Source organism: Mauremys reevesii, linkage group 1 (assembly GCF_016161935.1).
Source record: "Mauremys reevesii isolate NIE-2019 linkage group 1, ASM1616193v1, whole genome shotgun sequence".
Taxonomy (NCBI): Eukaryota; Metazoa; Chordata; order Testudines; family Geoemydidae; genus Mauremys; species Mauremys reevesii.
In genome coordinates, this window is record NC_052623.1 from 122,275,801 (window position 1) to 122,289,849 (window position 14,049).

The 14,049-nt window shown below is 45.1% G+C and overlaps 1 protein-coding gene across 10 annotated transcripts in view; it reads left to right on the forward strand.

Annotated features, from left to right (window-relative positions):
* Window positions 1–14,049, forward strand: part of TSGA10 (testis specific 10) — an 83,156-nt gene that overhangs the window by 53,958 nt on the left and 15,149 nt on the right. For all 10 annotated transcript variants that reach the window (XM_039519784.1, XM_039519793.1, XM_039519786.1 and 7 more), the window contains 3 exons: window positions 1,771–1,973; window positions 2,328–2,432; window positions 7,807–7,941. In XM_039519784.1, coding sequence (XP_039375718.1) covers window positions 1,771–1,973; window positions 2,328–2,432; window positions 7,807–7,941 — 443 coding nt within the window. The remainder of the gene's footprint in view (window positions 1–1,770; window positions 1,974–2,327; window positions 2,433–7,806; window positions 7,942–14,049) is intronic.

Here is a 14,049-nt window from a genome sequence, read left to right on the forward strand (position 1 = left end):
ACTAGTCACTTATGATAATGTGAGCCTTGGATTTTAAATCTGTACACCTGGTGTCATCTTCCTTTGGAGTAGCTGGCTGCTAACACAGAAGTTTCCCAGAAGGAATGTTGAGATGCCCAAACTTGACTCTTGTAGGATGTAGAGTATAGGCTGTCTTGCCCATAAGGTTATTTAGTATGCTTGATAATTATATATGTTTCTGTTGGCCCTGATTTTCACAAGCATTGTGAAGTTAAAGTTGGTGATAGACAAACTTCAAAAGCTTCAGTTTGGATAAGCTCTGAAGAATATGGACACTCATACTACTCAAATATTTTCAGTATAATTCCTCCTCTGTGTCATTCCCTGTTTCTGCCTTTCTTCATTTTTGTTTTTATCCCTCCTCCCAACACCACTAGCTCATTCCTCTTTTCCTTCCTGACTTCCAGCATTCTCCTTTATCTTTCTTCTCCTCTATAACAGACCAGCTACCTTTGAAGATAACGTTGTGAGGTCTGGTAGTCTCTTTGCTGGACTATTGGTCAATAGTTCTAGTCAAATCTTGCATGTTCTGCAGGCTTTTCATATCATAAGTGTGCAGTACATTCTGAAATGCTTCTTATGGGGACGCCTTTCGTTCTTTCGTTCTTTCTTTCCGTGAGGGTAAGTAGCAACAACTACAAATTTATATTTAAGTTTGATAGCCAGCACATTGCCATAGCAGTGAGCTGGTGAATGTCCTTCAGGCCCCCAGCAAAAGAACAAAGTGGACACTCAGATATGATGTGCAGGGGAAGCCTTATACTGTATGACAGGAGTAGTCAATTATTTTTTGTCAAGGTCCAAATTTTTTGGTCAAGGTCCAAACTCCAGAGAAAATAATAATATTTTAAAAAAATTATGATAATAAGTAAATAAAAAGATTTTGGGGTCTGTTCAAAAGCATCTGGCAGTCTAGATTAGTAGAGCCCTATGAAGATACAAAATTTGTGCCTGCATCCAAAACACAAAAATGGTCTGTTGATATAATGAGGATAGCTGCGGATTTGCAGGACTCTACGGATTAGGCCCATGGTCTGCCTATTGACTATCCTCTCTGTATTAGGTCTTACTGAAGCTGTCTGAGATGTAATGTGAGATTACCAGACTTGCTGGATCCTTCCATGAGCTCATCAAGTAGGAGGGCTGTTAGTGATTGTGGAGAGAGAGAAAAGTTCCAGAAAAGTAGGAAGCAATGTGAATGTATATTAGAATCTGGGAAGTGTTTTTGGAGGAAACACAGAAGTTGGGAAACTGTCTCTAGCTTTGCACACTATTTAACATACACTTTACACAAAGCTATGTGACCTCTGCCACACAGGCCCCTACTTTCTGTAGCATTCCATTGCAAATATCAGCAACAAATTGGAAATTCTATGGCAGCATGAAGTATATTCAAATTGGAAATTTGTATGAATTAAAGTGATCATGAATACTACTGTTACTACAGTATTCCTCATATTACAGTATGCCTTATACCATTTATTTCATATTAAATTTATGCTGTTTCCAAACTTTCAGTTTTCAGTGTGCTGCAGATTTTTGTATTGACCTATATAGAACTGCATTGTAAAAGTTACTGAGGGGAGAGGGAACTGGAGTTTTTGACTGTTGGGTAGTAGAAAGTTGGGCATTTGAGACCTGGAAAGGTTTCAAGCAGCCATCCTAATCTTAAATTAATACAGTTTATTAAAGAATGGTCAATGGGCTAAATAGCTATAAATGGAAAACTTGTAAATCTTTGTCTTTCAGCTGCAGAGTGAATGGGAGTCTTCTCGTTCTGAAGTAGAACTCCTGAGGAAACAACTAGCTAATGAAAGAATCTCTATGAAAAACCTGGAATCTTTGCTGGTGTCCAACCGAGAGAAAGAATTTCAGTCTCAGATAGCCAAACAAGAAAAGGAATCTGAAATTCAGCTTCTTAAAGAGCAGCTTTCTCTGGCTGAGAATAAACTGTGAGTAAATGACCAAGAGATAAAACTATTTGATTATCTGAGCAGAAGTGATTTTTGTCTCTCTTCGGGAGTTATATACATCTATTGGTTATTTACTTGCATTTTTGAGCAGTTAGAGCACCTGAATAACTTATTAAAAATTGAAGAAGTCCAAGAGTTGATGCCTGCTTTTGATTCAGCAGCTGTACCATACAATATGTTTCCCCTTTAGATTTTTATTTAACTCCTTTTAAAAACTGTTTATGTGAACTAATGCTGCCTTTGGTAACTAATCAGTTGTATATATTGATATATTTGGAAGGTTATAATCGCCTCTTTTTTCTGAATCAAATGACAATTTTATGTACTTTACAGTGCTATCCAGAGTCGAGATTTTGCTCAGCTCAGAAATACAACAACTCAGCTAGAGTCTGAGCTAGATATCACCAAAAGGCAGCTGGGGACAGAGCGCTTTGAAAGGCAAGTGTATGTTTTTGTACTACTCCTAATTCCCCGTATTATTTCAGATGAAGTATAATATAGTAGTTAGACTAATTTAGTTAAACCAATTGAGAAGAAAGATGGCCGAGTATTTAAGGTAATACCCTGGGATATGGGTTCAATGCCTGTGTGCTGCCACAGTGCAATTAATTAATTAAAGGCAGTCAAATCAAGGTCCGTGTTTATTTTGATACTGAGGCCACAGCAAAATCTGCAAAAATTTAGTTTAAAACCGGGAAAATGTTAGTTGAAAAAGTGTTACCCGTAATGCTCCTATAGTTATGTAAAATAGATCAGATTGTAACACTTGTATCCTAATGGATCAATACCAGTGCTTTTCAAACAAAACAACCTTCTAACAGTTCTCAGTTGCTTTCCTTCAAAGCCCTCCCCACCTTTACTTTGGAAGTGCTAGCTAATCTGAGCAAAGATAGTCGAAAGGAGAAGAAAGAGAGAGAGAGGAAAAAAGAGGGTGGAGGAGAGGAGGGCTAGAGAAAGAAGAGTAGGAAAGCGAAGAGGAGGAGGAAAGGAGTTAGACGTAATGGGAATATAGAGGGGTTGGGAAGGAATACAGGAAATTCTGAAGTATTTTGAAAAAAATCTTCAAAAACAATGAAGATTCACCAGCTTCTCCTATAGAGAAATGTGTGGCAAACAACAGTTGTCAACCTTTTGATTTTATTTTATTTTATTTTATCTCTTTATAAAACTGACTGTGGGCTATACATTTTCAAAACACACAGTCATGGCTTAACCTCATTTTTAAATTGAAAAGAAAGGAATGGAATTGACTTTTATTACTGTTGCTGACAATACAGTAGTAAAACATGTCTTTAATATGCCTGCTGTCTTTTGATTTGGGGACATGAGCTTGCCACACAAAGAAACTTAGAAATGTCTCAGAAATCCACAGTCCCCAGTTATGATAAATATCAGTACAGTAATAAAAGCCTTCTGATAAAACACAGGTTTATTTAAATTAATTTATGTAAACAATGACAACATATCAAGTTATGCAGTTGTATCATGTGCCTCAGCTTTCTGAAACAATATTGATATTCTTGCATAATTTCACTTTCTCAAGTCAGTTTTTGTTGTTCTAGAACAGTGGTGCCTATAATTTTCCTGTCGCATCCCCTCCCCTCACCTCAGTAATGGAATCTGTCCACACCTCCCCTCCATACTGTACAACTGGCTCAGCAGAGGAGCTGGGGCTGAAGGTGGAGCTGAGGGCAGAACTGGGGATGAGAAAGGAGCTGGGGCGAGAGGCAGAGCTGGCCTGGGAGCGGAGAGGGAATGAGAGCAGAGCTGGGCTGGAAATGGACAGGGGACGGAGTGGAGCTGCAGCTGGGGATGGAGCTGGGCTGAGCATGGGGGCGGAGTGGAGGTGGAGTGGAGCTGTGGCTGGGGTTGGAGCTGGGCTGGGGTGGAGCAAGGGGCGAAGTGAAGCTGCATCTAGGGCCAGAGCTGGGCTCAGGGCAGAGCGGGGGGTGAAGTGAAGTGCAGCTGGTGACAGCTGGGCGGAGGCAGAGGGGCTGGGTAGTGCTGCCTCCCTGCCCCCTGTGGGGACTGGCCTGGGCACCACCATGCACCCCCCTGAATGTTCCTCTATGCTCTCCTAGGGGGACATGCCCCACAATTTGGGGTCCACTGTTCTAGAAGACATTATAATTTGATAAAATGAGGATAGTATGGTAAACTAGTCCTAATACAGTTATTCTGAGTTTTCCTAGCGTCCATAATTCTGAACCTGTGCTGTATCAATCAGAATCTTTGCTTTAATAAATCATTTTGTGAACAACATACCTCCAGTATCTGTCTAATACTGTTTTATATTGCATTAATCTACGGGTGTGTTCTGTTTCTTATGTACCACAGCCAGCAGTATATTTTATATCAGGAAATCCTGACTTTTGGCAACAGTAAAGTGAATAGAATAACATTTGGGCTTTATAATATTTTTCATAATCCAGACAATTAAGTAGTTTTATAAAGTAATGTGTTAGAGACCCATATTGCATTGTCTGTAGGGAACGGGAGCAGCCATTATGTGCTCTGCAATAGCTCTTGCAGAATCCTGAGGAATGCAAGAAAGTGAACATTAGCCAAGAGAGAGATTGGGATAACCCTCACTATTGTGGAATTTTTAGCTTTGGTCTGAGGAACCACCAGAGCAGCGCAAAAGAATCTTCTGCTTAGTATTTCTTCTAGCAGATAAATATTTCTAATAGTGCAGAACAATTTCTCTTTAGTGCATTGGGTATGTGTCCTAGCCTTGTGCAGATGATGTGGAAAAAGCTGACGTACTGCATGCTTTTTTTGCCTCACTCTTCACAGACAAGGTCAGCTCCCAGACTGCTGTACTGGGCAACACAGTATGGGGAGGAGGTGAGCAGCCCTCAGTGGTGAAAGAACAGGTTAAGGACTGTTTAGAAAGCTGGACATGCACATGTCCCTGGGTCCAGATCTAATGCATCCAAGGGTGCTGAGGGAGTTGGCTGATGTGATTGCAGAGCCATTGGCCATTATCTTTGAAAATTCATGGCGATCGGGGGAGGTTCTGGACGATTGGAAAAAGGCAAATATAGTGCCCATCTTTAAAAAAGGGAAAAAAGAGAACCCAGGGAACTACAGACCCATCAGCCTCATTTCAGTCCCTGGCAAAATCATGGAGCAAGTCCTCAAGGAATCCATTTTGAAGCACTTGGAGGAGAGGAAGGTGATCAGGAACAGTCAACATGGATTCACCAAGGGCAAGTCATGCCTGACCAACATGATTGCCTTCTCTGATGAGATAACTGTGGATATGGGGAAAACAGTAGATGTGATATATCTTGATGTTAGCAAAGCTTTCGATATGGTTTCCCACAGTATTCTTGCCAGCAAGCTAAAGTAGTATGGATTGGATGAATGGACTATAAGTTCGATAGACAGCTGGCTAGACTGTCAGGCTCAATGGATAGTGATCAACAGCTCGATGTCTAGTTGGCAGCCGGTATCAAGTGGAGAGCTCCAGGGGTCAGTCCTGGGGATGGTTTTGTTCAACATCTTTATAAATGATCTGGATGATGGGATTAATTGTACCCTCAGCAAGTTCACAGATGACACTAAGGCCTGGTCTACACTAAGGGGCGGGGTCGAACTAAGGTACGCGACTTCAGCTACGCAAATAGCGTAGCTGAAGTCGAAGTACCTTAGTTCGGGCTACTCACCAGTCCAGACGCCGCGGGAACGAAGTCCGCGGCTCCAAGGTCGACTCCGCCACCGCCGTTCGCGGTGGTGGAGTTCCGGAGTCGACCGCAGCGCGTGGGGAGTTCGAACTATCGCGTCTTGATTAGACGCGATAGTTCGAACTCCGAGAAGTCGAACTCTCCGCGTCGACCCGCGCAGTAAGTATGGACCTACCCTAAGATGGGGGGAGAGGTAGATAAGCTGGAGGGTAGAGATAGGGTCCAGAGTGACCTAGACAAATTGGAGGATTGGGCCAAAAGAAATCTGATGAGGTTCAACAAGGACAAGTGCAGAGTCCTGCACTTAGGAAGGAAGAATCCCGTGCACCGCTACAGGCTGGAGACTGACTAGCTAAGCAGCAGTCTGCAGAAAAGGACCTGGGGATTACAGTGGATGAGAAGCTGAATATGAGTCAGCAGTGTGCCCTAGTTGCCAAGAAGGCCAACGGCATATTGGGCTGTATTAGTAGGAGCATTGCCAGCAAATCGAGGGAAGTGATTATTCTCCTCTATTTGGCACTGGTGAGGCCACACCTGGAGTATTGTCCAGTTTTGGTCTCCCCACTACAGAAGGGATGTGGACAAATTGGGGAGAGTCCAACAGAGGGCAACAAAAATGATTAGGGGGCTGGGACACATGACTTACAAGGAGAGGCTGAAGGAACTGGTGTTGTTTAGTCTGCAGAAGAGAAGAGTGAGGGGGAATTTGATAGCAGCCTTCAACTACCTGAAGGGGGGTTCCAAAGACGATGGAACTAGGCTGTTCTCAGTGGTGGCAGATGACAGAACAAGAAGCAGTGGTCTCAAGTTGCAGTGGGGGAGATCTAGGTTGGATATTAGGAAACACTATTTCTCTAGGAGGGTGGGGAAGCATTGGAATGGGTTACTTAGGGAGGTAGTGGAATCTCCATCCTTAGAGGTTTTTAAGGCCCAGCTTGACAAAGCCCTGGCTGGGATGATTTAGTTAGTGTTGGTCCTGCTTTGAACAGGGGATTGGACTAGATGACCTCCTGAGGTCTCTTCCAACCCTAATATTCTATGATTCTATGACTACAGCAGAACCCTGTTTATCTGATCTAATTGTGGGACTGGTACCAGATAATCAAAAATTCAGATAATCCGGAGTAGTGGTTCTCAAACTTTTTTTCCGTGGACCACTTAATGATCTTTCTAAATTTTCTTTGTACCGTTCGCTAACTATTGTTAAGTGCTTTGGATAAAAGTGCTATATAAAAAAAAACCTTAATAATTAACCTTTTTTGGTCTACAAATAAAAGCACACAACTCATATTTTAATATCAGTAGTCTTACCTTTCTAACACGATGGATGTGCCCTCCCTCCCCTGCCGCGGCAGCCCCCGAGCTGGGGCTGGGAAGGGAGGGGGGGGTCTCTTTCCCGCCACAGAGCTGAGGCTGGGAAGGAGGACCATCTCTCCCTGGCAGCCGTAGCCCTGGAGCTAGGGTAAATTGCCTCTTTCTCTGGCTGCTTCAGCCCTGCACATCCCAAATTCCCATCATCCCCTCTTCTCGCCTCACTGCCCCATCCCTCCTACTCCCGATTCCCCCCCAAGGCCATCACGTCACCTTACATGTGTGTCTTCTCCAGGGTCCAGGCACCTAATTAGTGGTGCCTGAACGGCTCCACTAATTAGGTGGGTGGCCCTTCATTCTCTTGTGTGCGGCTGCCCAGAGGCACAATTTAGAGGGAACTATCTGTGGACCACCTGAATGGAGCTCGCCGACCACTGGTGGTCCACAGACCACAGTTTGAGAACCTCTGATCCAGAGAATAGAAAAGTGTGAGGCCACAGCACTGTCTAGTAGCCCCAGAAGAGATCACCCGCTTCTGGACCTGTGTGCGCTGGTTGTTTGGATAATATGGAGAGCCGGATAATGGAGGGTCAAATAAACAGGGTTCTACTGTATTTCTAACTACAACTTTCTGGTTTAGAGGTTGAGTGCTATCCATTGAACTGTGCTGACAAAACATTTATGTACCCTCTTTTTATTGCACACCATACTATAACATAAGACTACTTTGGGTCTAAAGTAGAGTATTGTAGAGAGGCTTTGCTTCTTAGTTGGCAATGTCTCCTTTAAAATCAATTACCATTTTGATTTAGGGAACGTGCTGTACAAGAGCTTCGTCGCCAGAGTCTTACTACTACATACCAATTAAGCTCTACTTTAAGGACATCATCACCTGAACGTTCCCTCCGTCGATCTCCTGATTGGACTCTGGACAGATCCTTGGAAGGGTAAGTCATTCAGGAACATCCCAACTCATGGTGGGAAAAGAGTACAGAGACTTAAAACTCAACTTTTGAGGAGACAGAAGTAGTAGCATGGACCTGTTTCAGCTCATGGTTGAAGTCTATGGAATTTAACTACTGTAAAAACTGGTATGAGTGAAAGGAGAATCAGGCACAAAGTCCCTACTAATTATCGTAAAATTTTGTATTCAACTATATCAATTATATAGTACATAGTAGCTATATGCACTGTAATTGCTATAGTTATAACACCGGCAATACTATACAGACTTTCCTAATAATCTTAAATCATTCCACTGTCCAATTTTAGGCACAAATATTTGATCTTGCCAACAACAAAATCAGTATTTCATGTCAGTCCAACCTTTAAGTATTTGTCCACTGTAGTTACTCCATTGTAGGTGCACATGCACCCCATGCATGTGTAACCCTTCTGCTGGGCAGAGTTGACAGCAACAAGGTCCGGGTTCAGTACATAGGGGTTCCCTTTTCAACAATGACAGAACAAGGAGTAATGGTCTCAAGTTGCAGGGGGGAGGTGTAGGTTGGATATTAGGAAAAACTTTTTCACTAGGAGGGTGGTGAAGCACTGGAATGGGTTAGCTAGGGAGGTGGTGGAATCTCCTTCCTTAGAGGTTTTTAAGGTCAGGCTTGACAAAGCCCTGGCTGGGATGATTTAGTTGGGAATTGGTCCCGCTTTGTGCAGGGGGCTGGACTAGATGACCTCCTGAGGTCCCTTCCAATCCTGATATTCTGTGATTCTATGAATACAATGCAAAACTGGCTCGAGCCCCCACCCAGTGACCTGGGAAAATTAAACACACACCCTTGGGTGCCTCAAAGAGGCAATAGTTCCCCTCTCACAAGCACAGAGTCTTGGCACTGGTCTACACTATGAGTTTAGGTCGTATTTAGCAGCGTTAAGTTGATTTAACCCTACATCCGTCCACACAGCCAAGCCTGTTTTGTCGACTTAAAGGACTCTTAAAATCGATTTCTGTAATCCTCCCCGGTGAGGGGTTTAGCGCTAAATCGACCTTGCTGGGTTGAATTTGGAGTGCTCCATTGTGACTGGGGTAGGCTGGGTCCCCAAGGATAACTATAGGCATTTCAACATCCCCAGTGGTAATTTTCTGGTCTGGGAAGTAAGTTCCTTCCTGCAGCTGTTCAAATAGACCAGAGTTCCTGAAGATGTCTATCGCCCCACCACAGTTAGGGAACCCCATTGCAGCAAAGCCATCCACTATGACCTGCACATTTGCCAGAGTCATTACCCTTGATAGGAGCAGCTCAGTGATTGCATTGGCTACTTGGATCACAGCAGCCTCCATGGTAGATTCACCCACCGCAAATTGATTCCCGATTGACTGGTAGCTGTCTGGCATTGCAAGCTTCCAGAGGGCTATAGCCACTCACTTTTCAACTGTGAGGGCTGCTCTCATCTTGGTACGCTTGCGCTTCAGGGCAGGGGAAAGCAAGTCACAACTTTCCATGAAAGTGCCCTTATGCATGCAGAAGTTTCGCAGCCACTGGGAATCATCCCAGACCTGCAACACTATGCGGTTCCACCAGTCAGTGCTTGTTTCCTGGGCCCAGAATCGGCGTTCCACGGCATGAACTTGCCCCATTATCACCATGATGTCCAAATGGCCATGGCCCATGCTTTGAGAGAAGTCTGTGTCCATGTCCTCATCACTATCGTAATTACGCTGTCGTTGCCTCCTCGCCTGCTTTTGCAGGTTCTGGTTCTGCACATACTGCAGGATAATGCGCAAGGTGTTTACAATGCTTACAGCAGCAGCGGTGAGCTGAGCAGGCTCCATGCTTGCCGTGGTATGGCGTCTGCAGGAGAGCAGAGTTGCAGCTGAAGCGGTGGAGGACGACGGTTAGGACCGCGCACATTTCCCGAGGAAGAACACATGTACCCTGACAACGTGGAGAAATTTGTTATTGAGGCAATAGCAGCAGAGCAGAGTTGCAGTGGAAGCGGTGTATGACAATGGTGTATGACCTACTGCACCGTCTGCTGCCAGCAGCACCCAGGACACAACAGTGGTGGTGTTGGTGAGCTAAGCTGAGCGGGCTGCACGCTTGCCATGGTATGGCGTCTGCTCAGAAAAAAGGCATGAAACGATTGTCTGCCGTTGCTTTCACAGAGGGAGGGGAGACTGACAACATGTACCCAAAACCACCCGCGACAATGTTTTTGCCTCATCAGGCACTGGGAGCTTAACCAAAGAATTCCAATGGGTAGCGGAGACTGTGGGAACTGTGGGATAGCTACCCACAGTGCACCGCTCCATAAGTCGATGCTAGCCATGGTAGTGAGGACGCACTCCACCAACTTAATGCGCTTAGTGTGGACATATGCAATCAACTGTATAAAATCTATTTCTAAAAATCGACTTCTATAAAAGCAGCCTAATTTCGTAGTGTAGACATACCCTTGGTGTAGCAAAAAATCTTTAATAACAGGAGGTAAACAACTTAGAATTAAATTGGGAAAACACCACAACTAGAGTTCATAAACACAAACCATGAACCAGAAGACCCACCCCTAAGTAGATTGGGCTGTGTCCTTTCCCTTTGTTTCTTGAGTCCAGCAACCGTCAGTGCAGCCCCAGAGTTTACCTCCCAGCCTGGGTGGAAGGGGGGAGGTATGGAGGCACCTCACACACGCCGCTGCTCGGGCCCTCAATGGCTGATTGCCATGCCTCTCTGTGGGGTTCTGCTCCAGTCTTCACCACCAGCCGCGCCTCTCCTCCAGCCGCCCTGCTAGCCGCGCCTCTCCGCTAGCTGTTCTGCTAGCCGCACCTCTCCACCAGCCACCCAGCTGACCGCACCTCTCCGCTAGCCATTCTGCTAGCTGCTCACCAATATGTCTTCAGCCCCCCCTCCTTAACATAGCTCTCAGTGATTTCAGCTCTCCGTGATTTCATCTGTTAGTAGAGGAGCCTCACTGCTGGTGCACCTGGATAGTCTTCTTGCATCAGAACCACTAGCCCAACGTAGGTCTAATGCTTAGACCTAGGTATCAGTGATTTCAGTTCTGCGGCATGTAACAAGACTCCTAATTGAGTCTAAATTAGCTCTGTTATTGCACACTGGACAGAGGAGGGGTCAAAGCGGTGTTTAAGGCCCCCAGAAGGGCCCCACGCTACCAGGTACAAATAACTGTCCCCAGCCTCTCTCAATTCACTGGGCTTTGGAACCCATGTCCCTTGCCTAGAGAGTGCTTCTTAGTTGAGGGCAAGTCCCTCAGTCATAAAATGCCAAGTAGAGTTCTACTGTCCTTGATTCACATAACCAGAATAACAACCCTTTATTACTCCTGCCCCAATAACAAAGAGACTGGGGATCCCACAGCAGCCAAAGTGACCATTTGACTCTGCGTACACGTGCAAGATTGGATTCTTTTTGCCCAGCAGTGTTTGATGGGGGCATTTTGTTCCCTTCATGCCCTCATAAACACACCTTTAGGCATAAATGGCAGAGCAAACCCTACCATCTCTCGGTTCCTTCTTAATGCCTGTGACAGCAAGACAATCTCCAGTGTCTGACTGCTATCCCATAGCTCTCCATCTTAGTTATATTTAGTGTTAGTTTTGTAATGACTGGAGCTGCTCAGTACACCAAACCCCTAGATTGCCAGTATCATGTCAGGTGTATCACAACTCGCAGATAAACACTGTAGGTGCTACTGCAGCTAAGCCCTGTATGTGCTAGCCCTGGTGGGTCCCAGTAACCACTCAGACACACTGCTAAGAGCTAGAGCTGGGAGGGAAAGGGAAAGGTTGTAGATACCTTAGGTACAGAGGTTTAAATAGTTACAGTTCAAAGTATGCTACAGCAGTTCTTGTTTGGGTCTCTGGAGCAGTCCAGCTGAGTTGAGGCTTTACAGGCCTGGTGCCTGGGGTTCCCTCTCCGGTCACGTCTCTATTCCAAATCAATGGGCACTTGCAGGTTTCCAGGCCAGGCTCAGTTCGTCTCTCTCATTGAGGCCCCTCTGCTCTGACTTCCTGCCCTGCTGCTGCTGCTCCCCCATAAGTTCCACACAGACCTGCACCCAGCTGTTGCATCCAGAAGTCACAGCCCGTTCCACACATGACTCTGCATATGGTTCCTGGGGATCCCACTCTGAATTCAGCTTTTCTCCAGCTCCCTGGTTGCCATGTGGCTGCTGCTTCAGTTTCTCTGTAGATCCTGGCTAGCCACATAGCCACCATCTCCAGCAACTTCCTTGGGTAGGACTTTTCCCCTTATTTGGCCAAGGGGAAGGGGATGTGCAGTGGGGAGGGTGCTGATGGGAGTTGTAGTCCCCTGTTTAAGAAGATCCATCACACTTTGTTGCTGTTTTGTTACATATTTTTTCTAGCACATTGGCAGTATATTTTAAAATAATATTTTTTGTTAGTTTATACTTCTGTATCAAGTCATCAGCCTCAGGACTGAGGCAAAGACTTCAGAGTTTAAAACTTTTCCTATTTGTGAGATAGCGATGTACTTAAATGATGGACATCTTAAATGTCTTTGTCTTGGAGAAGGCTGTATTCCAGACAAATGCTCAATATGCAGGTCTTTCCAAAACACACACACAAAGCCCAAGAGGCTCCTTTGAAATTATTTTTGTTGGAGCAGTCAATAGAGGGTGCTTCTGATTCTGAAGCCCCCTCAATGGAAATAGTCTCTGGTGGTCCCAAGTAGTATTTGGCTAGTAACCCAGGATATTACCCCTAGCACTTTGGTCTCCTAGGTTGCCAAAAACCTCACACTTCAACTGAGAGGATGATACAGGTCTCTTTGGGTCAGTCAGCCGTTCTGATAGAAAAAGGTACATCGGTCTAAGCCTTTGACTTGGCACTGATCACCATCCCCAGTATTGGCTAAAAGGAGGCTAAAGAGACTTTTTGTTCTTCTGACTCAGCCACTGCTCCTTCTCCTAAGTCTGACCTGAAGTGTGGTTCCTTTGTATTAGCTAAGATGTGATCTTTGGCACTGGCAAACATACCATTCCTCCTTTTGTGGATGTCTCACCATTAATAATGGCTTCCAAGTCTCTCCCAGTAGGGTACCGATAATGAATATCTCTCTATATTTATCCTCTTCAGCACAGGTATATATCTTTCAACAAATAGTGTCTGGGTCCCCTCAGCTTCTCAAAAAAAAAAGCCTTCTACCTCCTCTTTGTTGGTTTACAGCAGAAGTATTTCTCCTAGGCATACCTCTCTGTCTCCTGAGTCAATCTATGAGGGAGAACAAGAGAAAGGGATTGCAAGACATTCCTCCTCTTGTTGTAAGGGTATAGTCCACTACTAAGGTTGCTCTAAAGTACAAGGAAGGTGAAGCCAGGAAAGATCACTTCTTGGTGAATGGACAGTGTTTGTGCTAAGAGACTAATTGCTTACTATCTTACTAATATTGCATATACTGAGGTAAAATTATCAAAGGTAAAATTGGAAAGTTTTAGGCGCAGCCACTATAAGAACACTAAGGGAGTGTCAGGGGATTGCTGGCCCCTTTAAGGGGAATCCAGGCCTAGGTTACCCATGCGGAGCTAATTTAAAGAGAACAAGACTTTCTAGGCAGTTAATTGAATAATGAGCACCTGTGCCTGTTAAAAGGCCATCAGGGCTCAGTTAGAGGGAGGTGCTCACAGAGCTAAAACTTCTAAGGAAGTGGAGCTCTCAGAGACCACAGGCCCCAAGGAAGAGGTCTGTGCACAACCTTGAGTCTAAGAAGAGAGACTACAGGTCACACAGATCTGGTGGGTTGGGGCTCTCTGAGCATCAGTAAGAAAAAAGGCAGATGACAGCTGCCTGGTCAGTCAGAAAAGGACAGGTGAAAGTTGCCTGGGAATGAGAGGTTTGTAGATGAGAGCTGCGAGAGCCAAGAGGCTGAACTGTATGTGGTTCCGGGGGGATTGCTGAAAGCTAGAGAGCAACAGAGGGATGTGCTTGCTGACTTCTAATCTGGACAGCCAAAGCTGAGAGCCAGAAAGTTGAAGGCAGCGGAGTGGCAGACTTATCTGCTGACACCTGCATGCTGGAGAGCTGGACCCAGAGGTCCAGGGGGAGTCAGGGTTGCACCCCTAGT